Source organism: Polyodon spathula, chromosome 13, assembly GCF_017654505.1.
Source record: "Polyodon spathula isolate WHYD16114869_AA chromosome 13, ASM1765450v1, whole genome shotgun sequence".
Taxonomy (NCBI): domain Eukaryota; kingdom Metazoa; phylum Chordata; class Actinopteri; order Acipenseriformes; family Polyodontidae; genus Polyodon; species Polyodon spathula.
The window spans coordinates 28,265,336-28,289,944 of record NC_054546.1 but is presented as its reverse complement, the minus strand read 5'-3'; the positions used below and the strand labels follow the sequence as shown (position 1 = coordinate 28,289,944).

At 42.0% G+C, this 24,609-nt stretch overlaps 1 protein-coding gene across 1 annotated transcript; it reads left to right on the top strand.

Annotated features, from left to right (window-relative positions):
* The first annotated feature begins 5,456 nt into the window (after nt 1-5,456).
* LOC121325545 (glyceraldehyde-3-phosphate dehydrogenase) lies at nt 5,457-15,206 on the top strand. Its single transcript, XM_041268204.1, has 12 exons — nt 5,457-5,538; nt 7,117-7,169; nt 10,767-10,866; nt 11,254-11,360; nt 11,772-11,862; nt 12,174-12,289; nt 12,530-12,611; nt 12,784-12,935; nt 13,226-13,304; nt 13,573-13,656; nt 14,525-14,622; nt 15,010-15,206. Exons 2-12 carry the CDS (start codon nt 7,147-7,149, stop codon nt 15,077-15,079), a joined length of 1,002 nt encoding a protein of 333 aa, XP_041124138.1. The 5' UTR covers nt 5,457-5,538; nt 7,117-7,146; the 3' UTR covers nt 15,080-15,206.
* The last annotated feature ends 9,403 nt before the right edge of the window (nt 15,207-24,609 follow it).

Here is a 24,609-nt window from a genome sequence, read left to right as displayed (position 1 = left end):
GCATTTATATATACTGTTGTGCTGGGATTCAATTTCAATTAATTATTCACTTGAATCCCAGTGCGTGAATTAATTATGTGCAACCTCGTGCTCACATATTAACTACTTGCACGTGAAGTGATGTACAATCCCGTGCCTAAATACAATTATACATTTTTAAACACACGTGAAACACAGACCCGTTTATATCCCGTGTACCAATGCCTATACACCAACATCTAACACACCACACGCAACATATGCGGAAAATACACACATGGGCTGGCACTTTGTCACATTCCTTCATTGGGAAAGCCGTATAAACAATGTCAGTCATGAATTAATTAACTGAACAATCTGATTATCCCCGCCTGTCCCAGTTAGTTATATAACCAGGTTTTACTCGTCTGGTGTTTTTGAGATGGATGTAGTTTTAAATGGTATGCACAAGAGAGCGCTCTGACCCACCTGCATTTTCCGTGATAATTTATCAAGGATTTAAGGCAGTTACAAATCCATTTTGCTCGTTTGGTTGTTAGTATCTTATTGATCCCAGAATCTCATCAAGCAGCTTCTTGAAGGACAACAACATTACTGGGGAGTTGGTTCCAGACTCCCACAATTTTCCTGCCTCCTATTTTCTGTCTAATTTCCATTAGTGATCATTGGTTCTTTTTTCAGGTTGAAAAAGTCCCTTGGGTCAACACTGCCAATACCTTTTAGAATTCTGAATGCTTGAATCAGATTGCTGTGTAGTCTTCTTTGTTTCAATTCTTTTAGCCTGTCCGCATATGACATGCCTTTTATACCTGGAATAATTCTGGTCGGTCTTCTTTGCACTCTTGCTAGAGCAGCAATATCCTTTTTGTAGCGAGGTGACAGAACTGAACACAGTATTCAAGATGAGTTCTTACTAATGCATTGTACATGTATTAATGTAGATTAGGAATAGCAGAGGACCTAATATTGACCCCTGTGGTACTCCACTGATTACCTCACCCCATTTTCAGGTTTCTCCTCAAATCAGTACTTTCTGTACTGATTTGAGGAGACAATACTGTACATGGAAAACAAACACACATATGTAATTAGGATTTCATCCCTGGCAGTTAAAACAGTATTATTGTTACATTTTTTAAATCTGTTCATCTTTCTGTAGTTTGAAGTGTTATCCACAAGGGAGAGATCTGACTCTCCTCTCCACCTGCTTCTCTTACTCTTATATACCGTGACTCTAGTTTCCTTTGATTACCACATATAAATATATAATGATCTTTCCCTCAGAAAAGTTCCCCATAATTAAAAACAAAGCAAATTGCAATAAACCTTAGTAAAAGTGTGCTAAAGGATATGGAAGCATTGTAAAGCCATACATGGCAAAGCAAGGCAAACCATGGTAAAAATCAAATTTTCTAAATCATTAGCTGAGGTGCTCACTGTCTCCCAGCTGCTCCTTATGTATGGCCAAGCTGAATCAATGACCCCTATGTCTTGACTGCATTCTCCCAGGCTGTTTCAAAGCTCCCTGCAATCAAGACACACTCCCCAGTCCAGCTGCATTCTGCCATGGCTGGCTGGTCTCCTTGTTGGAAGCCACACACACTGCATGGATTCACATTACAAATGCTCTAAGATATGTTTCTAAGTGTCTGGTGGCTCCATACAGTCAATTTGAGAGTGTGTTTCATTCTCACACCCTCTTTGCTGTGTCAGGGTCTGTCATACAAAGAGAAAGTACACTCTTAACTTGATTAGAGTCAGCCACTGAACACGTTTCATATGACGAGGAAGGATGCAGTAAACAGTACCAATAACAAGCCATTGCTGTATAAACAGACAAACTGGACTGTCAATGGGGCCTGCTTTTATTTTATCGTTCTGATAAAGTCCAGTGCACAAAAAACCTAAAAAACAAATGCAATCTGTCTCCATCCTGCTGTGGTTTAAATGTTTTGAATGCTTGTGAGATCTAGGATACTAGGGTCCGGCTGGGCTGTAACTTCTTATAATACACAAATATAAACTATAAATACACACGATACAAATATATACAAAATGTACATACGCAGGGAGTCTGCCCTGACACAAGCAAGGTTGAATTCCTGTCAATTCAATATGGAATAGTTAGTAACCCTCGTAAAGCCACTGAGATCCTTCTGCTCTCTAGTGCTTGCTGCTGACCATTTGCACTCACGACTCTCATGTGGCTTGTGTGGTCACCTGACCACATGCAGTTGCACGTGGAGTTCCTCATTTGACGCCCGTGCTTTAATTTGTTGGCCAGTGTATGTGTGCGCTCCCCTCGTGTTCTCCAGACTGTGCTGATCGGTTCTGAAGATCTCTCTCTCTCTGTGTGGAAGCTGGCAGGAGCTCAGGACTGGGCTCGCTAGGGCAGGTTCCCTCCTTCAGAATTCAATTGAAGGTATTCGGAGAATTCAATTCTGCCCCGTCGCTTGGCAACTGCTGGCAGAGTCAATATTGAGAGTCTATTGTACGAAATGGACAAAAAAAATGAAACACCCGCCAGAGCACTGTCAGTTCCTGGGGGTACAGCAGCACCTGCAGGTTGTGAGGAGGATATTGTGTTGTTGCTCCCCTGTTTTACCCCACTGCTGTCTTTCTTTCTTTCTTTCTTTCTTTCTTTCTTTCTTTCTTTCTTTCTTTCTTTCTTTCTTTCTTTCTTTCTTTCTAAATATCTTGGTATCCCTGAATACACACAAGCAGACAGACAGACAGACAGAGAGAAATGCACACATTCAAAGCTCAGTTTTGTTGACAGTGCGATGGGTTGAGTAGCTGTGTATGTATGTATATGTGTTTGTGTGTGTGTGTGTGTGTGTATGTATGTGTGTGTGTGTCTTGCTGGGTCAAGAAAGTTTCCATAAGGAAAGAAAGCCTGATAAAACCTACCTCATGAAGACACAGGCCAAATCCTTGTACTGTTTAAACAGATATTAGAGTCATTATTGTTTATTAAAACAAACTAAAAGTGCCCAAATATTTTGTTTCACACCATGTGGAGTTGTGTTTGACTGGAGTTGGGAATAGTAAATAAAAATATAGTGAGAGTCAATGCAAAGTCCTCATAAACACTTTAAACAAACATTAAATAAAAATATAGTGAGAGTCAATGCAAAGTCCTCATAAACACTTTAAACAAACATGTGTGCGTGATTACTTGGGCAAGTGTGTGCGAGCGTGTGTGTAGGCAGGTATTACTATCAATGTGCAGACAAAATTTGAGAAAATGTTCCCACAAAATATTTAGTTTGTTGTCAACTTTCACCGGGTGGAGTTTTCTCTAACTGGAGTTAGAAATAGTAAATAAAAATAAATGTGTGTGTGTGTGTGTGTGTGTGTGTGTGTGTGTGTGTGTGTGTGTGTGTGAGTGAGTGAGTGAGTGCGAACGTGTGTGTGTCTCAGTGTCAATTCCAAGTTCAAGCTAAAGGTTTTTCCATGCAGTCTGACCTTTACTGAAAGACCACGACCCCAGCTTCTCTCCCTCGCCCACTTCACTCTCTCACCTCCCCCATCTAGCCCTGTCTTGATTTATAGAGGACTGCTGGGGGCCATGAACAGAATACTGATGCTTCTGATATTAAACTCTTAGGATAGATAGATATATAGATAGGCAGACAGACAGACCGGCCGAGACAGACAGACAGACAGACAGAAAGAGCAATGAGTGAGTGAGATATAGACACAACTCGATTAAATGTAACTGAACACTTATATGCATCAAAAGTCCTTTCCCTATTGGAACCTATAAACTTACAATGTCGCTGAGAGTTTAGAGTTCACGTCAATGACGTTAAATGGTTCTATACAAACAGATGAAGCGCGTTAATGTCAGCTTTTCGTCTGCTTGTCATTTAGATGCAATGATTTATAATCTGTTTCTAAGTGTTGGGTGGCTCCCGCTAATCAAGTTGAGAGTTGTATGACGAGCTTGACAAAGCAAAGAGTGCGCGAGTTCTACAGTTGAAACAATTTTAAAAAAATAAATAAAAAAAATTAAAAAAACTGTGCCTTTAAATATCTTTCAACATCCCAGCCGCTATAGAAACAGCTTGCCTGACAGCAGCCCACCAATGACAGCCCACTAGAATTTCGAGTAGGCCAATGAGTGGCTGAGGGAGTAAGACCGGGCGGAGCTAGAAAGCAGATATCCTCCATCACGTTGCGAGCATTAACTCGGAAGTGGAATTTTTTAGTGTAAAATTGTAGAGACGTGAGTGAGAGAAGCGCCCTGAGAGAGATAGGATTATACGAACAGTGCAGCCCGCAGACACACCGTCTCCTCGTTCACATGACACTATAGATAGAGCTGTGCATATAAAACAAGAAGCCGTTTGGAGAGAGATATGTGATTTCAATTGCTTTGTATTTTCGCACAGTGGCCAAACCTGTCTCTTCCACGCCTGGTCTTTGTCCCAACCCTGTTCGAAGTATTTATTGTCTATATTTAGCTGTTAAACCTGGAGTGGGGCTGCCCTCCAGGACCGTGAATGGAATATCATTGTCCCAGCACGCATCGTCCCTCTGGTCTGCTGTTATTTTACTACATTCTTTCACAATTTAGTCTTTATGCACTCGACTTTATCAGAAAGCACTAAAACAAATGCTTTCGCGAATGAGTCACAAGAAGAAGCGCATGCAGCCCCCGTGCAATCTCCTAGTATGAGTTACCGGTGCAGATGTCAAATTCCCCCTTCATCTGCTAGTCACTAGGGGAAAACGAAATATCATTTCTTAATGTATCTCTCACGAATGAATTAACAAAACGTGGGGTGGGTCATTATTTTAGCAGGTTCTTTCTTTCTTTCTTATTAGCTATATTAAGGCATATTTAGTTCTTAAAAAGGATTTTGTCATCCGTCTGTTCCTCCAGCAATGAGCTGGCACTGTAACAGTGCGCTCTCAAAGCTCAGTGCACTAAGGCAAGCAGCTGCTTCTGCACAGACTGGCACTCCAACAGTGGACGCTTTCTTTTGAGATTTTAGAGGAGTGCCAGCTGTATCACAGGGCCCCCTTTAAAGGACAGCTAACCATCTTTAAACTCCACTCTCTCATCTCCTATTAGAACGTGTAACATTACCACAGGTTCCCCTCACTGTGTTGCAGATGTGTTGGTTGTTTTATCTGTTTGAAATATTGATGAATTAATTCTTATTATTGTAATAATGCCGATCAATAATGAGGTTGTGAGTAGTGAGCAGCACACACACCAAGCCGCACGTTGAAAAATAACAGGAGAAGAGTTGGAGGGACGCCGTGATATTTAATAAGAAAGAAAGAAAGAAAGAAAGAAAGAAAGAAAGAAAGAAAGAAAGAAAGAAAGAAAGAAAGAAAGAAAGAAAGAAAGAAAGAAAAATAAAGAATGTGCGCGTCTTTTCAGAGACATACTGCACACGTCCTGAGTGACCTTGACATTTCCTCCTTGGTGTTGCGCATATCAGGAAGGAAAAGGGGCGTGGCACTCGTTATATAACCAGAGCGGCGCCGCTCTGACTTTCCACACTGCTTGCTGCACAGAGCTGGGTTTTGAGTCTCACACAGGTAAGCGGCAATGGGGAAATTAAACCGTAAAAGGAAAAAAAAAAAAAAAAAAAAAAAAGGTGCAATAGTTTTAAATACAGTGTTTGAAAAAGTGCGCGAAGTTTTAACTCCTTTTTTGTACCACGAAAAAGACTAATTTATTACTATGAAACTGTGTGTGTTAATTTCAACTTGCCTACAAATTCTGCCATGTTAGTTTAAGTAAGAGAATGCTGACTAAGTTAAGAATCGACGAATAACTTGAGTTGCAAGATGAGTTTAAAATGAAGGGCTTACTTGAAGGTTTGAATAAGGAAGTGAGAAATCGTACTCTTCTGTAAGTAGACATGTTCTGGATGGTGTGAGGTGGGATTAAATAAACTAGTGATACGCTATTTCCGCCGTCAAAATTGATCAGGAGCGTAACATAAATAATTAAGAACTGTTTTCTTTTTATTGAAAATACGGCCTTTTTGTTTTACCGGATAACAAAGCATCAGTTAATATTACTGTTATTAAAGTTTGTAATTTAAGTTGGTGTGTCGACTGCGTTTGATAAACTATCACCTTATTAATGACTGATTATTTGTTTATTTAACATTCCTGGAGATTAATTCAGAGTAACGGTACTTGCCACCTGTTTGCATTTGTAGACTGCAAGAAGAATGCGTGCGGGTAGCCTTTGACGTTGAACTTGTAAGGGATCCTCGCGAAATTGCCTCTTGGCCAGAAAAAGGTTATTTGTATTGAAGAAAGTATTCGGTTCATTTTACAAGCTAGCCGTTATCTTTTTTTTATTTGTTAGACTTGCATAATCGTCGTGTCACAATCCGACCTTCCTTCCCACTGTCAATATGTAGTTATACGTTGCAACAGAGCGAGTCATCGCTGAGCAATTTATGCTACAGTGCTCAAGATTAGACATTTTTCCTCCTTCCATTATGTGAAGGCAACAGCCAGACACACTTTCACGTCATGTAGTTTTAAAAACATGTTTTATAAAAAATTAAATGCGTAATTTACTAAATAAAATAGCTGGTTTGGTTTAACATCATTAATGTTGGCGTACAGTGCTTTGCTATGTAATTAAAGTGGGTAGTCTAATGAGGTCAGTAATATTTCCTCGTGTAGGATTTCTGCATTTAACTGAATTTACTCCTAATTCAATCAAGCCGCGTGTCTGGCGGGGGTGGGAGTTCTATTGTGACGTCTTTTGAAAGGTTATTGCTCTGGTAACGATATGCCTCTCTGAGAATTTTAAAATTCAAAAAATATCAAACGGTGGGGACCGGTCATTTACAGAACTCACAATCGCTAGTCGCAAATGTATGTTAAAAGTAATTAAATAAAAAAAAAATAACGAAGTATCAATTTACACCCTGAATCCTCTGGCTCACTATTGATTTAAATGAAGATTTGTGAAAATGCGAGACAGTAGTTACTTTCTACCATTAGAGGTCTGAAGTTAAAAGGAGAAAGGTCGTTGGATGTTTGAATAACGTTATAGTATTTGTTTCGTTTAATTGTTTGTGGTCAGCTAATTTGAGTCTAAACTATGGGTGGAAGGATTCGAGTAACTTTTTTTTTTTTTTTTTACAGACGAGGACTTGCTAAATTTTCGGTGACAACATGGTGAAGATTGGAATTAACGGGTAAGCAGGGTAACGCTTCTAGCTAGCTTTATTTTAACAGTTTCAAAAAACAATTACAATGCAACTGTAGTTTGGAAATCTACTTGGTCTATAACTGAAGGATGAAGGTGGGTTTTTTTATGGAAGTTAAGAGGCTTCTCACCCAAGTGCTTGGTGAAACTAGCCCCTGGACTATCGTTTGAAAGTCGCATCTCATCTTGTGCAAGAGCTCGGATAACCTGTCTAGGTTTGAGCATGTTCGGGACTTCCACCCGTTCCATGCCGACTGTCTTAACTTGACGTGATGCAGCGCGTGTGGGCATATATGCGCGCATGCCTTTTTGGCAGACCAGTGTATTTTCATTCAAGCTGTTTGCGCTTTTCTTTTAGACTTAAGATTTGTATGAATTGTGTGTAGTCCCCGTTAGTTCCTCAATGCTTCCCGCGGGTTGTGTGTAAAGTTGCTTAAGAGCTTGGCAATAGTTTGACTGCCTGTTCCCTTTCCCTGGCAATTTGACTGCATGCTCCTCCTCCTTCCCCGCACCCACCTTCACCACATCCTGTAGGCAGACGTGCTAGTCTGCATGTCAGTAGCCAACTCCCACTACATGCTGGGTTTGAGTCATAGCTCCCAATAGATATGCATGTGTTCCAGCTCTACTCAGAGTTCCTGCCTTCACCTAACTTCAAATAGTCAAGTAATATAGAGAGACTAATTGTTTTTTTTGTTGTCTCTTGTGGCTATTTTTAAATGCGTTTTACATCCGTGACATAGCTGCGGGGAATTCGGCAGTTTGGTGACTCAACAGAGCTGATGGGAAGTTTGCTTCCGTGGCATGCAAGGCTGTGGTTGACCTGTGCGAGCTGAAAGCTTATTGGAACGAAGATTATCTTTTAACAGACTAATTGGAAGAGTTAAATTTAAAATGTAGGAAGCAGCTAGCCTGCAACCTGTATAAATATTAATGGGTAGACTTTTTTTAAAGTATAGTTTGCCCAATTTTTGCAACTTTAACATTTGAAGTATATGGACAAAATTCATGATAAAGAAAACACTTCTTGCTCACATATCATTGTCACCAGCTCAGTCTGCTACTCTGGATAAGTAGGCACATGTGCATTTAATATAATAGCTCTAATAAATCACAACTCCATACCCATTTTCAAAAGATTTGGTGTCTCTGAATCTACAATTACATTGATAAAAATATCTCTGTACAAGACAAACTTCCACGGTGGGAGTGGCCAGTTTAGTTTTGCTGTAGTTCACCGAGTTGCAACCCTGGTGATTCTGCTGCTTCAGCGGGGATACACAGGTGAATAAGTTTGAGTAAATCCTGGTGAATTTAACACACCATTACTTGACAAATGGCCAGATTCACAAGATGGTGAGGGGGAAGCTGATGATTGAAGCCTTCTAGTGTTGCATCTTCAGCCTGTCTGACAGTTAAGGAACTATGTGAAATTCTTCTGTAAGGTCATGGCTAAAATTAGACCAGCACAGTGAGCCCAGTCCTCTATGGGACTGATTCCAAAGGTGCAAGGCTGTCTAGAAATTCACTTTGCCAAATGGCATTTACTGTACTTTACCCTTATAGTGACCTATGAACTGAGCTCTGGAGCATTAAATTAGTTTACTGGTCTGCAGATGTGGGTGGGCTTAAGCCTATAGTACTAAAGCAGCCTGTACTTTGAAGCAGAGTTCTCTCCTTTTTTCTTTCTAGAATCATATTGTACACCAAACTGCTGTTCCTCTGTAATACTACTTTGATAGTGTCCCATAAGTCTGTCTTCAGTTCTGTATTGCAGTAATATATTGCTTTTGTGTTCTTTCCATGTCTCCATTAGAACCTCAAGTCCAGTATTCAGTTTAGTCCTTCCTGTCTAGCTCTCCCTGCTGCTTGGATCATTACCTCCTGAGGTCTGAGCAGAACAGTTCTGTAAAATTAATGCTGAATGTGTTGGCGAGGTTTAACTGTCTGCATTTTAGTCTTTGACCTTTCTCTGCTTTGTAAATCAAGTCTAGTATTAGCCTGGGCTGGGGTTATGAATTTGTAAGCAGAAGGTCACATAGGATATTTAAAGACCAGACACTACTGGGGGGGGGGGGGGGGGGGGGGATAAATAGGTTTGGGTCCAATCAGCTGAAATTGGACTCTGTATTGGTGAGAGCTTGAACTTCTCCTGCAAGTCTGAGCTGAGTAGAGGCTCTTCTGAAGTGCTCATCAATGCTTGCTGGATAAATACTGCTTAATGATTCATTGGTTCCTGTAGCAAAGGTCCTAAATGATTCAACACGATCCCAAGGAAACCAATCCATCAGTGAGGTCTGAAACGAATGCCTGTCCCTTCTACTACAGAGGAGCCTGTCTGTCCTTTGTTTGGGGTGGTGCCAACTCGGTTTTACTATAATGCAGCACTAATTGTAGTGTTCTATTTTAAGTAAAGGCTGTAATTGTGTAAGCAAAAATCACTCTAGGTGCTGCCTCTTTCTGATCACATTGGGTCATTTTTGGGGATGTTGCAAATGTTTAAAGCTTCTCTTCCATATTGCTTTAAAATTGTCCATCCATTAATACAGGATGTTTTTAACACTGCCTCACACGAATGAATTATTCATATTGCACAAGTCTCCTTTTCCCCTTTACCAGCATCCTGTCCACTGTAACAGCACTGTACACCCCCTTTTGAAAGTTAGTCTGCTCCAGTGTCCTACAGAACCACTTGAAATATTTAAATTTCTCACTGGTGAAGATAGTATTACAGTGGCTGCATTCCAGCAGTTTAATTTAGCAAGGTGATCTTTCTAAAGCTAAAGGACTGTAGACTGACCTTTTCACATAACCTTGGCAAACTTTTTGAACAAACTAGGCTAGCTTCTCCAGTTTATCATGAGTAAAAGTACATGCATTAAAGTGATGGGGATTCTGCTATTGGTAAATGGTCTTAAATATGAATTGTAAAGGGCAGTGCACCCTGTTAAATAAAATGCAGACTACTGTTCACTTTCACAGACTAGTTCATGCGTCACTCAGTGGATCAAAGGTTCTTTGTTGCAATATTAATGTTTGTTTACTTGGTGGGTGTTTAACAGGGCTGCATGTGTCGGGTTAACGATCTACGCAAATTGTTGTAAATTGTTCTACTGGTTTAGTATGTAAAGGCGGACAATGTTTGGTGTATTCTATTTCACAGCGGGAGAGGTAGCACTAATGCTGAGCTGGGTCTCGGATTTCATGGCATAAACTGCCACCTGGTGGAGCAAACTTAATTGTCATGCATCATGTTATGGTTTAACCTGCCTATCGATATTCAAGTTTCCATAAACACTCAATCCTAATGTTGTGGCATCAGAAGACAATGTCTTTAAACATTCATAGGGGAAACACTTTCTTATTTGGATGATCTCACAACCCTTGCCATGTAGCTGTAAGCATTTGCTTGTGCACAAATCAGTTTCTCTGTTCAAGTTTAAATGGGGTTTCTTACAGTTCAGATGCTATTGGATAATGCAATCTAATGCCTGGTATTGGCAGACTGACTGAAGCTGGTATTAACTGCTCAGGCTGTTCCAGTCTAGCTTGGTGTCGAATCATCTAACTGGGTCTTCTGTTTCAGATTTGGACGTATCGGCCGTCTTGTGACCCGTGCCGCAGTGCTTTCTGGGAAGGTGGAGGTCGTGGCCATCAATGACCCCTTCATCAACCTGGACTACATGGTGAGCCAGACTGACTGGCAGTTACACTTGTGTTGCATGAGGTGGCAGTCGCCCAGAAACCAAATTGGCTGATTACTGTAACCAGGACAATGTTTCCACCAGCTGTTTGGCTAGAGCACAAGCATTTGATATGACCTACATTTAAACTGTTGCTGTAACCTGAACAAGTTTTCTAAAGCTTGCAATTTTATTTTATATTGTGCTTAACCAAGTAGAACAGATCTAAGTTCTTGTGGTTTCATTGATCAAATAACTGAGGCAGACAAACCAATGTTTAAGATCAAGAAAACGTTCTATATTGACTGTAGTAGGGTTGTTGACTTTCTATTGTGAAGTTTGAGCGTGGCTTTATGCAGCTGCTATCTGACTCTGCCGCTTGTCTCCCAGGTCTACATGTTCAAGTATGACTCTACTCACGGCCCCTTCAAGGGTGATGTGAAGGCTGAGGGTGGCAAGCTGGTTATCAATGGGAAAGCAGTGACAGTCTTCCAGGAGTGAGTACACAAACCAACAAGCACCATTTCAGATACAAGGAACACTTAGGTGTAAAGTACTTTAACTGAAATGGTGGTTTTGGGGGGGGGGGGGGGGGGTAAAATGCAAGTCAATAGACTACTTATATTTGGGACTTGGTAGTTTCCTGGTCCAGTAAGACCTTCAAAGATTTATTCTACAAGCTGTCCACACAATGCATTTTAAACCATGTGATTTGCCATTCTTGAATAGGCAACTTCTTGCATTCTCCCCCCCAATTTTTTATTGATTTGATTTACAATAGGAGTTGATAACCACGTTTACCAAGCCTGGCATTTGCTCAACATTCAAGTAATTAACCAGCCAATCTGTGTTTTTCAAATGGTTATATGAAGTGCCGGTGTGCTCATGTAGTGTACGTTTTGTTTTAGGCGTGACCCAGCCAACATCAAATGGAGCAGTGCTGGAGCAGACTATGTAGTGGAATCCACTGGTGTGTTCACCACCATGGAGAAGGCTTCTGTAAGTATTCATCCCAGTTCCATGCAGACACTAGCAAAACCAATGCAGCTGCTTCGGATGGGGTCCCACACCATGCTATGTGCATACTGTTCATTGACTCCCTTTTTAAGTTTAATGTTTGAATGCTTTAAAAATCCAGTATATTCAGAACTTGCCAGCCTCAAGTTCAGTCATTGGGATCCTTAAAGACCTTGCTTGACAGTTAAAGACCCAGACTAGCACTGGTCTGAATGGCTACATCCAGGTTGTAAACTCTTGTCCTCCAAGTGCAGTAGTCAGAGACTGACTGTCTTGTATCCTGGAATCCTCAGCTTCACCTGAAGGGCGGGGCTAAACGTGTCATCATCTCTGCCCCCAGTGCTGACGCCCCCATGTTTGTGGTTGGTGTCAATCATGAGAAGTATGAAAAGTCACTCCAGATTGTCAGGTAAGAACCCAGAGAGTAGGACATTAATCCACTGTTGCCAGAACCAAAGACTTAAGATTCAGTATGTAGATATTTCACAGGCAGTGCCTTTACCATTATCTTAATTGGTGGCTTTTTTCCCAAAAAGAAATTCTTTGCATTTCATAGATCACTGTCAAACCCTATTGCAAATTGATGTCTGTTATAAATGGATTCTTTGAATCCTTCAGTCTTTTATTGAACTCCTCTCCCTGGTTTCAGCAATGCCTCTTGCACCACTAACTGTCTGGCTCCCCTGGCTAAAGTGATCAATGACAACTTCACCATCATTGAGGGTCTCATGGTAAGCATGGCTCATCCTGTAGTCTGTTTTGACGGAGCAGTCGTGTAGGAATTCTGGAGAGGCACCAGCTGCAATGGGACAGAGTGGTTGTCTCATTGGTGTGTAATTGGATATTGCTTTGCCTGCCTCCTGGTTCTGCCTTGTTTTGACATTGTCTGTCTGTCTGTCCTAGACCACAGTCCATGCCTACACAGCTACTCAGAAGACTGTGGATGGCCCCTCTGGTAAGCTGTGGAGAGATGGCAGAGGTGCACACCAGAACATCATTCCAGCCAGCACTGGCGCTGCCAAGGCTGTGTCCAAGGTCATCCCTGAGCTCAATGGGTCAGTAATACTCATGGCATTGGCACCCCACATCTACCCACTGATGGGCTGTACCAGAAATACTACCCCCCCCCCCCCCCCCCCCCCCAATAACAATAAGCAACGGGTTGTTGCCAGCACAGTACCAGGGCACTATCCCTGAGCTCAGTGGGTCAATAGCACACCCATCACTCAACTCCCCATACACTAACAGTCATTTGTTACCAGAAGTGTACCAATTTAACGAGTCTCTTTGTCTGCTGGTTAGTACAGCAGAAAATGGCTCAAGTCTTGTCTGTCTCTGTCTACAGCAAGCTAACTGGAATGGCTTTCCGTGTTCCCACTCCCAACGTCTCCGTTGTGGATCTGACCTGCCGTCTCGAGAAACCAGTAAGTGCTACACTGGGAAAACATAGACTTCTACTTCCAGCATAATGCATTAGTTTTCTTTTGAATAGTCTTTAGTCTCTGGTACCTCTCCATTGAGGAGACGTTATGGCAAGTTACTGAGTCAGTGACATGTCCCCCTTTTTTTTTTTTTTTTTTTCTTTTTCAGGCAGGGTATTGGGAAGCTCACACTTGTAGTGATGTTGCAGGATGTCCAGAACTACTACCTAATGCTTTGACATTGTTACTGATGGTTTTGTTTCCCTGCTAGGCTAAGTATGAAGACATCAAGAAGGTTGTCAAGGCAGCAGCTGAAGGACCCATGAAGGGAATTCTGGGATACACAGAAGACCAGGTTGGTGTCTTATGTGCTGGTCCATGCAGGAAAGGAGGGGCTGTATTTAAAGCTTGTACCATTTAATCCTGCAGTGCATGGAGTCCACTATCATTCTCTATTGGATTAATGTAAGATTTTCAAACTGACTCCCTGATTGGTAACCAATAGCCAGCCTATTCCTGGGTGCAGCAGCCTCATTCAAAGGGTGTGAGATTAACCCTTGAGGTCCCTTTATTCAGCTCCTGTCTGCATCACATCTAACTTTATATTCATGCAAGCTATTTTGCATGCACAGGTGAGACCCTGCATATCAACAATGACACTTAACTCCAGCCATGCCCCAACCATTGTTCGCTATATCATCTTAGTTGATCATACTGAAATCCTCATGATCACTATTGCCAAACTCCCTCAGTGCTATCAGTAACTTTTATTACTAACATCTGAAAGCTTGGCAGATTGAGTTATCTTCTCGTGTACTGGATGCAGAAGCAGCTATCTCGTCTATGGTAGAGGCACTGCATATTGCTCGGATCAGCTTCCTTTTTATTTTTTCCTGGCTTCTCAGCTATTGAAAGCTCCCCCCTCCCCTCCAAGGGGTGTGGGTGGGGGAGAGAATAATGGCTAGGGACCAGTGATTGTTGACCAGAAAGGAAATTTGTTGGACCAGGTCCAACATAGGACCACAAGGGGTTAAGCAGTTCCTATGACAAGGATGTGTAGTCTGCTATATTGATCTGATGCTAATCGGATGGAAAGGTATTAAATCTTCCAAAGGAGCCCAGTGTGTAACACTGGATTTTCAGTGTTTTTTGTGCTGCCTTCTAGTAACCGCTTGGTTTTTGTATGACCTTTAAATGTGTGTGCTGTAACTCCGTTTCCTCAGGTGGTGTCATCTGACTTCAATGGAGACGCACGCTCCTCAATCTTCGATGCTGGGGCTGGCATTGCTCTGAATGACCACTTTGTCAAGCTGGTCACATGGTGAGTGTCCTACTGGCAAGGCTTCCTTGCATGTATTGGCACCCCCTCAAGTGTGCTGACCAAGGTATCTTTAAGTCCATGTCCCAATTTCCCTGCTGGAGAAGAATATCCCTGGTATTATGTTCTTGATAGTTCCAGCACCAGCTGCAGTAAATCGACCCATTTCACTGCCAATGATGGCTTTTTTTTTTTTAAGTTTCTGAGCCTGTCTGATGCTAGGTGTCAACTGTACATGTATCTGCAAACTGGTGGATAAGTAACTTGGAACCAGACTTACAGCTGAGCATGATCAGTGAATGCTCCTTTGACCTAACTAGTGCTTTGAAATGCGACGCGATCACACCCTGGCTGTGTGCAGTGCTGTGACCTGTCCTCCTCTCTTTGCAGGTATGACAACGAGTTTGGCTACAGCAACAGAGTTTTGGACCTCATGGTCTACATGGCTTCAAAGGAATAGAACTCCTGCCCCTTCTGTGACATCACTTAAACTACACCCCCTTTGAGAAACCCTTCCAATCGGTCCATCCTCAGTGTAACAATCGGATAGGAAAAACAATGCACAATAAAGTTCGAGTGAGACCAAATGCTGTGGTGTGTCTTCTCTTAATAGCTTAAAGGTGCTGTTCAAGCTATTTAATTTACACCCCCTGTGAGTGCTCTGGAAATACTGTATTGAAGGTATTTTGTCTTGCATTACATGCAAATAACAGCACTACATAGTTCTGTGTAGTTAATGGCTCTTGAATGAACAATGTAGTTTTTAATATTGGCATGAGTACTCTCCCTGTACTTATTTCCTCTTCACAATAATTTAATCTGAGTGTCCACTGGCATGGAACAGCTCACGAGCTGAGTTGATTGTTAGACAATGTGTCAACTCAAGTGCCACTGTTGAAGACCATGCCCTCTTTCACCATTAAGAGACCTATGCTAAGTCACTGCTTTATTTTGGCTTGGAGTGCTGTTAGTCAGGCACTGCTTGTAATTCCTTTTGACATGTTCTCGTAAAGCCTCACTTGTAATTAAAAGGTGATCCTTGAGCCCCATGGGACAGGAAGATGTCCTTAAGCTTGAACCATCTTATGTTGACTTGTAATGTCAAAGTATTTAATTAGCCTAGCAATTGTGACTATTCACTACTAGTCTAGGCTTCCTAACACTTGCAACATTAACACAAAACAAGTCAGTGCATGTTTTACATGAACCAATGTCCCACTTCAGAGTTGAGTCCTGCTTCCCTTGTTCCCATAAATATGCTACATACCTCTAACCACTTATGTCATTGTCACAATGTTATTTGGTATTGGGACTGATTTGCAAAGGTGAAGGGGAGTGCATTTGCATATTTGTCTGTCACTTCTATCTAGAGAACCTATTGTGATGGCACTTGGTATTAATGTTGCTTGGTCTAGCAATACTGGGGCTATATAAAATGTATTGGTCTGTATTTGTGGGTTTTGTTTTTCTGGAGAATCTCAAACATTCATCTGTATTCTGTTAAGTCATGGTTAACTTGTCATATGACGGACCACTCTGACTGCTGTTCACAGGAGTGCAATATTACCCTGCATGTATAAATGAGGTTGCTCACTCAGGTTAGTATTCCTGTTCTGTTATTTTCACTTTTCATAAAGACTAAAGTGCAGGATGGCTTAGAGCAGGCTACACCTGTCGATAGCTATTCAGGAAGGGTAGCGGAGCTATTAATCGCAGTTATGAATATGTGGAAATGAGGGAGACAGTTAATTGCATTTTGCACAGAGTGGTCTGATGTGATTAATACTGCATGGGAGGAAAGAGTATCTATTTGACTTCTGCCATGTTCCATCTCCACATTAACTACCTTGCTGCTGGGCTGCATCTCCCTGATAATCATGTCACAAGTATGCAGTGATTTTTTTTTTTTTTTTTTTTTTTTTAATATATATAGTCTGGCATTTCAGGCTGTATCTGCAGTGTTTGGGTAGTTACTCTTTGTAGTAATAGTTACTTGGTATGTAGCAATGAAATGTGATAAATTATATGGTTTGTGTTATACAAGACCAGAAGCACAGCTCATTGCACGTCTGTGTTTTACAGCTTGTATCAATACATACCCTCAGGATCATTTGATAGTGGTGCTTGTCCAAGTGTCACACTTTTACATGGAGGTAAACTGGAGAATAAACATCACACCCAGGTATTCTTGTCTGTTTGACACTTAGTCAGAGAACTGCTTGTCCAGTTGGGCTGAAACTTGGTCAGGTCATTTAGTCATTGAGAGCACTAGAATCTGGGGGTTCCCTTGCCTCATGTGCTCATTAAAATTGTTTGCATTTGTCTGAAGATCTGTTCAGGGATACTGAGATAATCGGTGAGAAAGAGGGAGAGAGCAGAGGACCGAGCAGTTCAGACAGGCTTTCAACGGAAAGCTCAGTCCTTTTGTCACAGTGGGTTTCCAGTGCTTAGCTTGGTTTTAAATTGACAAGGAGGAATATTGAGAATTATTATGCATCAGCAGTGTATTTAAATCCCTGTGCTTTACTCAACTCTGAGAATTGAGGGGGATTAGTAACATGGGGGGGCAATTGCATTGCTCCCCTTGCTTGCTTTGTTCTTTCTTTCTGAACAGATCTCTTCAAATACATACAAACTATTTCACATTCATTTTGTTTTCTAATGTGTTCCTAAGAGATCATTTATTTCCTGTTTCATGTCATTATGAGTGTTCTCTGATCAGTTCTTTATTGACCAGGCACTATTTCATCAAAACACTGCATCTGAAAAGACTCCTTCAAGGCTTATTTGCGGGGAAGCGTATCAGTGTTGCACAGGCTCCCATGCATTGTGTAATACTAATAAACTTACCCACAATCTGCCTGAAGGCGTCTTTTCAGAAGCATGCTTTCATTTAATAGTTAAACAGATAAGAAATTGAGACAAGGTGGGCTAAGAGGAAGGAAAATAATGGATTTTAATGATGGTCAGCACTCCTTTAGAGGGGGGGCCAGTGATCATGTTAAAAACAGATTTTAAACAAAAAAGGATCATAAAGCAATAAAAGTTTTGTCTTTAAAATAGCCAGTTTTGCCTGTCCAATTAAAAACAGAACACACCTATTTTTCATTTTAAAACTGTACAGAACCCCCCAAAATAAAAAGCTCCTTACTAAAAACAACCCCTAAATTATTCAGGATTCCCTGCAGTAAATTAAAATGTGGCTGCAGACATGAAAAAGAGTTTCCTCTGCTGTCCTCCGAAGGCCTCCAATGTTTTAAAAAGGTAGGTATGGTCGACTCTATCGAAAGCCTTCTCTTGAACCAGGGAGACTATTCCTAAAAAAATCTCTAATAAAAAACAAGTTATCAAAAATAGTGACCTGCTATACAATATGTTTGATCCATATGTACCACAGTTCCAATAACTGTTTTTAATCTATTCACTGGACATTGCAACCAACTCTCTGGAGGACTGAGGATGTAGTTCATCATTATTTCTATCAATATTAAAATTAACAGTACAATTAAAATCTCCTAATACCACCACATCGTTATTATTAATATTAAAAAGAGCTTGCTTTAATTAAAAAAATAAAATTTGTTCCCCCCCTTTCTATTGGGGGCATAAATCTTAATAAAAACATACACTGTACTGCCCAGTCTAGTTCTTACTTTTAAAATCCTCCCTTTCTCTATTTCTTCCATATCTAGTAAAACTGTCCCTAGCCTGGGTTTAAAAAGCACGGCTACCCCTGCACTACTACTAATGCCGTGACTCATCACGTACAACCCCTTCCACTCTGCTCGCCACACCTCCTCATTCTCCTGATCAGAGTGCGTTTCCTGCAAAAACATCACCCCCGCCTGCTTCTGCTCTAAAAAGTCTACTAGCTGTGCCCTCTTAAAAGATAATTTAGATTAAAAGAAACAAAAATGCACTTTTCCATCATGGCTAAAAAAACAAACAGACTAAAACAAGTAATAAAAGAAGTTGCATAAAACAGCCATTTTTAACATGAGATTTTGAACCACTACTAAAATCATTAATTTTCTGAAAATATTTGACAAAATTTATAATGTTTTGGCTGATCAGATTCTTCTATTGTTGCTTTCCTTGTGATAATGTGAGCAGACTGGAGAAATAACCTTAAATCAGGGAAAAAAAAAAACTATTTCTATTGCCCTTTTCTCTTTTGTTTCTTTCATAAAATCATTTACCTGCTCAAGCTTATATAATTTTTTCTTACTGACGGGTTGGCTTTCAGGGATGTCTGAGATAAACGAGTCAGAGAGCCTCCCCTCCATCTCTTCCACGCTGTCCTCTCGCTCGCCCACAAGAATCCACTCAACTGCATCTCCCTCTGACTCCTCGACACCGCTCTCTGCCACAGCCATCACTATTTCATGCAGCTGAGATTCAGCCAGCGGAGAGTCTTGCACCACACCCGTCTCACCCTCCGCTGTGCTCTCTTCCTCCGCATTGGGAGGGACTGATACCCCATCTGGAGCTCGCAGTCTCCCTGTCTGCACGGGTTCAGAGTTCTGCACTGGCTGGGCTCTGCCATTCGGCAGCTCTGCAGTCTTCTGTTTAAATCTTTTTTTTTTTTTTTTAACTACTACCTTGAATGGTTCTTCACCATTCTCAGTAGTAGCTGTATTTTCCTCCGAACAACGGCTGGGTCTCTTTGTGCGAGGCCATGGTGTTGGTGGTTCTGCTGCAACTGGATCTCCTCCTCCTCGGTCAGCACGGGCTCGCTCTGTGGATGCAATGCAGGAACCGACTCTTCCTCCCATTCGCCTCCAACACCCCCTACTTCCTCCCCACTAGCATCGCCCTGTTCCTGCCCTGTCTCTGCTCTAGCCTCCCTTCTCAGGCAGACTTTCCTCTGGTGTCCCTGTTCTCTGCAAAAAAAAAACATCTTATCGTCTCAGAACTGACAAACACCACACAATTTGTACCTTCTATAGTAAAATTCCAGGCTACATTTATTTCTGGATTTGGATCTTTTAATAACACAAACGTCTGCCTTCTAAATTGACATGACCTGCCTAACGGTGTTATTTTTGCAACCCAGCGGGATTCCCTTAAATGGGGATACAAATTTACCATAACGAGGTAAATTATTTTCTAATGGCTCATTGTTTAAAACGGGGCACATTAGAAATAATAACTTTTGTTACCAGGGTTACTAGAGGGGAAACTTGAACAAATTCACCTTTTACTATAAAGCCTTCCTCTACATGCTTGTTTACCAGCATCACCCCCACTAAATGATTTCCATTACATCAGAGTAAATGTTGAACTTCATGCTGATTTGAACTCAGCTCTCACCAAGATAAGCACCAATTAAGACGCAGCTTTGCAGTAAACTAATGTGATCCATCTGCATCTCCATCCATTTGCGTTGTTTTTCATCTGATGATGTAGATATCCTTCTGTCTGGTGTTGATTGCTGAAGTGTAATGCTGGCTGCAGGGATCAGCCCATTTTGCCTTCCCAGTGCATCTGCACACACAACGGCTGTGATGCTGGCTCTGGGGATCAACCCAGTGCAGTCTCTCTCAGTCACCATTGGGATTGAGCTAAGTAGGGTACATCTCTGGGGTCTTCAAGATGGCACCTTCCATCCTCGAATGTTTGGTTGACTAGCCCACGACACCTCAAGAGGGCTCAACAGCGATTCTGGCTTCCCAGCATCACCCCCCTCTGTCCCCCACTCAACTCAGCCCAGCTTACTTACCTGTACATCAGAGTTTCTTTCTTTCTATTGTGCTTGAGATCCCCAGCCAGAATCTTTCCTTCTCAACCACAGCCAGTTGCTGCTCCTCTCTGCTGCTTCAGATAAGTTATTCACTGTGCGACGCAACTCTTGGCCGACGTCTCTGAGAAACCGGGTTGTAGAGTGTGCCACAAATCCTCGACAACCAACCTCCACTGGGTAAACTCGGACTCTCCATCCTTGTTGTTCTGCTTCAGCAGCTAGTTGAGCATACCGAAGTTTCTTCCTCTCATATTCCTCACCAAAAGCATCTTCCCATGGTACTGTTAACTCTACCAGATGAACAAGGCGTGCTGATCCAGACAACAAGACAATGTCTGGTCAAAGGTTAGTGGTGGTAATCTCAGGTGGAAAAATAAGTCGTTGACCAACATCTGCCAGCATCTTCCAGTCTCTAGCAACTTCCAGTTGTCCTGAGCGAGGCTTGGTTTTAACATATTTTCTTGGTGGTTGCTGTCCAGGACAGAGGAATATTGTCTTTTGTGTGTAATGCTTTGATGGAACTGGTGGCAAATTATTGATCAGGTTACGCTTGTCTTCCAATGCTAAGCCAAACATCGCAGCACCTGGTCATGGCACCAAGTAAACCGTCCATGGCTAAAACCCACCTTACAACCTGTCAAAATGTAACTTAATGTTGGAGGTGATGAACACAAAGGACATAAGGGATCCTCACATACCCAGAGGTTTAGGTTCTTTGGTGATGGGAGAACATCATATGCTGATCTGATGAGGAAACTGATCCTGCTCTGTTCTATTGTCCATAGGTCTTGCCAGCTGATCTTGTATTGTTCCACACTTTCCCATCTCATCCATTCACCCTGCTTGACATGGGAAATGGCCTTTACACACCTGATCCTCTCCTCCTGCTTTTGCACCTCATTGACTTTACCAGCTTCCTCCGTTGAGCCGGGGTTGCCTTGTGCCATGTAGGAGGAGCTGAACTGAGACCAAAACCTTCTCCTCCATGCCAAACTTGCCCCATAATATCTCCGATTCGAAGGGCAGCCTTAGCATCTTCCACAGCTTTCTTTGCTGTCCATTTTCTTCCAGTTTTCAACACAGGTGCTGCCTCCCTTATGCATTTGTCACGTGAATCTAATAATGTCATTTCCAATCGGACTTCGGCGCACTTAAACTCCTCAGTTTGAGCAGAGATTGGTAGCTGCAGTATTCCTTTACCATAAAGTCCCACTCTGCTGAGGCAGTGTGGAACTCCCAACCATTTCCTGACGTATGAACTGATTAAAGCTTCCAGCTTCTCAACTGTTGTCAAGGAAACCTTGTACACAGTCAGTGGCCACAGAAGTTTTGGCAGTAGACAAAACTGAAAGCACTAGAGTTTCAGTTTGCCTGGTAAAGCGATGCTGTCTATGCTCTTCAACCCTTCCCCTGCTTGTTGTCTAACTTCTCCCACATGAACTGTGTCCTTTAGATCCCTGTCGTACCATCTCCCTAGACTTTTTTCTGGCTTCTTGGACACTGTTGGTATTGCCTCACCATTAATGTAGAACCTTTTATCTACTACTTTACCTTTAATTATAGAGAAGCTCCTTGATTTAGTGGGCTTGAATTGCATTCATGCCCATTCAATGTTATTGGTTAATTTGCCCAATAACCAATTAGTGCAGGCTACTGTTGTAGTCATGGTTGTCATGTCATCCATGTATGCTCAAATTGGTGGTAGTCGCATTCCAGAAGCCAAGTGTTCTCCTCCCACTACCCATTTTGATGCCCTTATAATTACTTCCATTGTCACGGTAAAAGCCAGTGGAGAAATGATACATTCTGCCATTATTCCAACTTCTAGGCATTGCCATGTAGTGCTGAATTCTGAAGTTGAAAAACTAAAATGCAAATCTCCAAAGTAAGCTTTCACTAAATTTGTTATTGTCATCGGTACGCTGAAAAAAAAATCAAATGCTGCCCAAAGAAGTTCATGTGGCACTAAACAATATGCATTAGCCAAATCCAGGAATGTCACATGGAGCTCCTTCCTCTCTTTTTTTGCTGATTGAATTTGTTGCCAGATTACGCTGATGTGTTCTAAGCATCCTGGGAAACCTGGAAAGCCTGCTTTTAGAACTGAAGTGTTAATGAAGCAGCTCTTTAATAGGTAGGTTGACTATCTCTGAGCAATAATGCTGAAGAAAATCTTGCCTTCTATGTTTAATATGGAAATAGGACGAAACTGACCGATGCTGTAGAATCCTTTTCTTTTGGTATAAAGACTCCATCTGCTCGGCGCCATGCTCTTGGTACAACCTATTTTTCCCATGCCACTTTCATCAATTTCCACAGGATTTGTAGAACTCCAGAGGTACTCATGTACACTATACGGAACTCCATTAGGCCCTGGAGATGATGATGCCCTTGCTTTTTTCACAGCTTGCTCTACTTCTTTCCACTTAGGTGCACAGTCCTCCATTTGGTATTTGGGTGGATTGATAGGTGGGATATCTGAAAGAATTGACATAGGCTACTGCCTTTTTTAATCTGTTTCCTCCAAATATCTCTCCAGCTCAAACTCAGATGATTTTAGTGTACAATTTTTCTAACTGGTGAAGCTCTTCTTTACAAATTTGAATGGATCTTTATAAAAGTAAGTTCACGTATGCTCTTTCTTTTGGTAGCGTTTCCGTAGGTGCTCAGCTCTGCACAATGTTGCAAGCTTATCTTTTCTGACCCTTTGTAACAGATTGAGTCCCTCCTCCTGACTTTGTTCTGCTTTTCTCCATTGCTTCCTCAACTGTCTCCTTTCTCTAACTAAGCGTTCCATCTCCTGCTGCTGTCTAGACTTTCCAGGAATAGTTTGTACTTCTTCCTTCCTTTTTTCAATTCCAAACCTCCACTTCCATGTGCGTAGATGATGTCCCCAAATTCATCCAGCTTCTTTTCAACTGTTCCTTTTAACCTTTCCAAAGTCAAACAGAGATCAGTGTTTATTGTGTCCCACACAGTTTTCTCACAAGCTCTTGGCCATTTAACTCCAGGCTTGTGCCCGTTGAGGTTCTTTTCTCTCTTATGCTGGTTCGTCTGACCGGGTTCGCAAGGATCATTAGGTTCATCACTAGCTGTATCCACGCAAGTCCTCAATGCATCTATGACAGGGGTATTGGTATCCTGCAAATGGTGGTTTGCTTCCTGTCGCTGGATTTCATTCGACTGACTCGACTGACTTCGTAAGAAGTACAAATTAATGCAAGGCCCTTGTCCCTTATCCCTCAAGCATTTCATTCTCCCTTGATGAATCTTCAAACCCCTGACCGTTGTCGCCTTGTTCCAGCCGCAGACACAAACCTGGAGTTCCATGTCTTTGGTAACTGCAGATCTTGAACTAGTCCTAACTTAACCGTGTTATCCAATGTTGAGTCATCTTCCGCCCCACGCTCTCGCAGACTCTAGGGGTATTTTTCTCTTTAATTTCTTAGAAGTCTTGGGCAGCTGTCTCCAGCATCCTGTTTACCTTTGAAAACATAGAGCTGGATACTGCCGACCAGGGTAGCTAACCCTTGCCAGCCCCAATGGGGTCTCTTTCCTGCTGTCAGCTGTCTCTCCATGCTGTCACAAGGTCTTTCCTTTGTTGCCAGCTGCACTATTCACAGCAGTCACTGGATGTATCCAGATCTTCATGATTTCTATTACACGAGAGTAGATGTTGAACTTCATGCTTATTTGAACTCGGCTTTCGCCAAAATAATCATCAACTAAGATGTAGCTTTGTAGTAAACTAAAGTGATCCATCTGCATCTCCATTTGCATTGCTTTCCATCTCATGATGTAGATATCCTTCTGCCTGGTGTTGATTTCTGAAGTGTAATGCTGGCTCCAGGTATCAGCTTATTTTGCCTCCCCAGTGCATCAGCACACACAACGGCTGCGATGCTGGCTCCAGGGATCAACCCAGTGCGGTCTCCCCAGTGCATCAGCATGACAACCGTCTGGATTGAGCTAAGTAGGGTATATCTCTGGGGTCTTCAAATATTACCAGCGCTTTATTCATTCTTGACGCTGACCTAATATTTTCAAACCCCACCACCTCTCCTACTGCCAGCAGGCACTCCTCCACCGAAACTCCAGGGTCAGGCAGGCAACAGACCCAGTGTCGGCAGGTGAGAGCCCCCAGCCCTCTGGAATGAGACCCTAGAACAGGATTTCCAAACACACACCACTAACCTAGGAACAAACAAACACACACCCCAAAAAGAACGGCGTACCACCTCTCTGCA

Excerpts from the sequence above, each read along its gene's own strand:
- LOC121325545 (XM_041268204.1), top strand. The coding sequence starts at position 7,147 with ATGGTGAAGATTGGAATTAACGG. Across the intron at positions 12,936-13,225 it reads GTCATCCCTGAGCTCAATGG|CAAGCTAACTGGAATGGCTT; the intron begins GTCAGTAATACT and ends CTCTGTCTACAG. Across the intron at positions 13,657-14,524 it reads TGGGATACACAGAAGACCAG|GTGGTGTCATCTGACTTCAA; the intron begins GTTGGTGTCTTA and ends CCGTTTCCTCAG.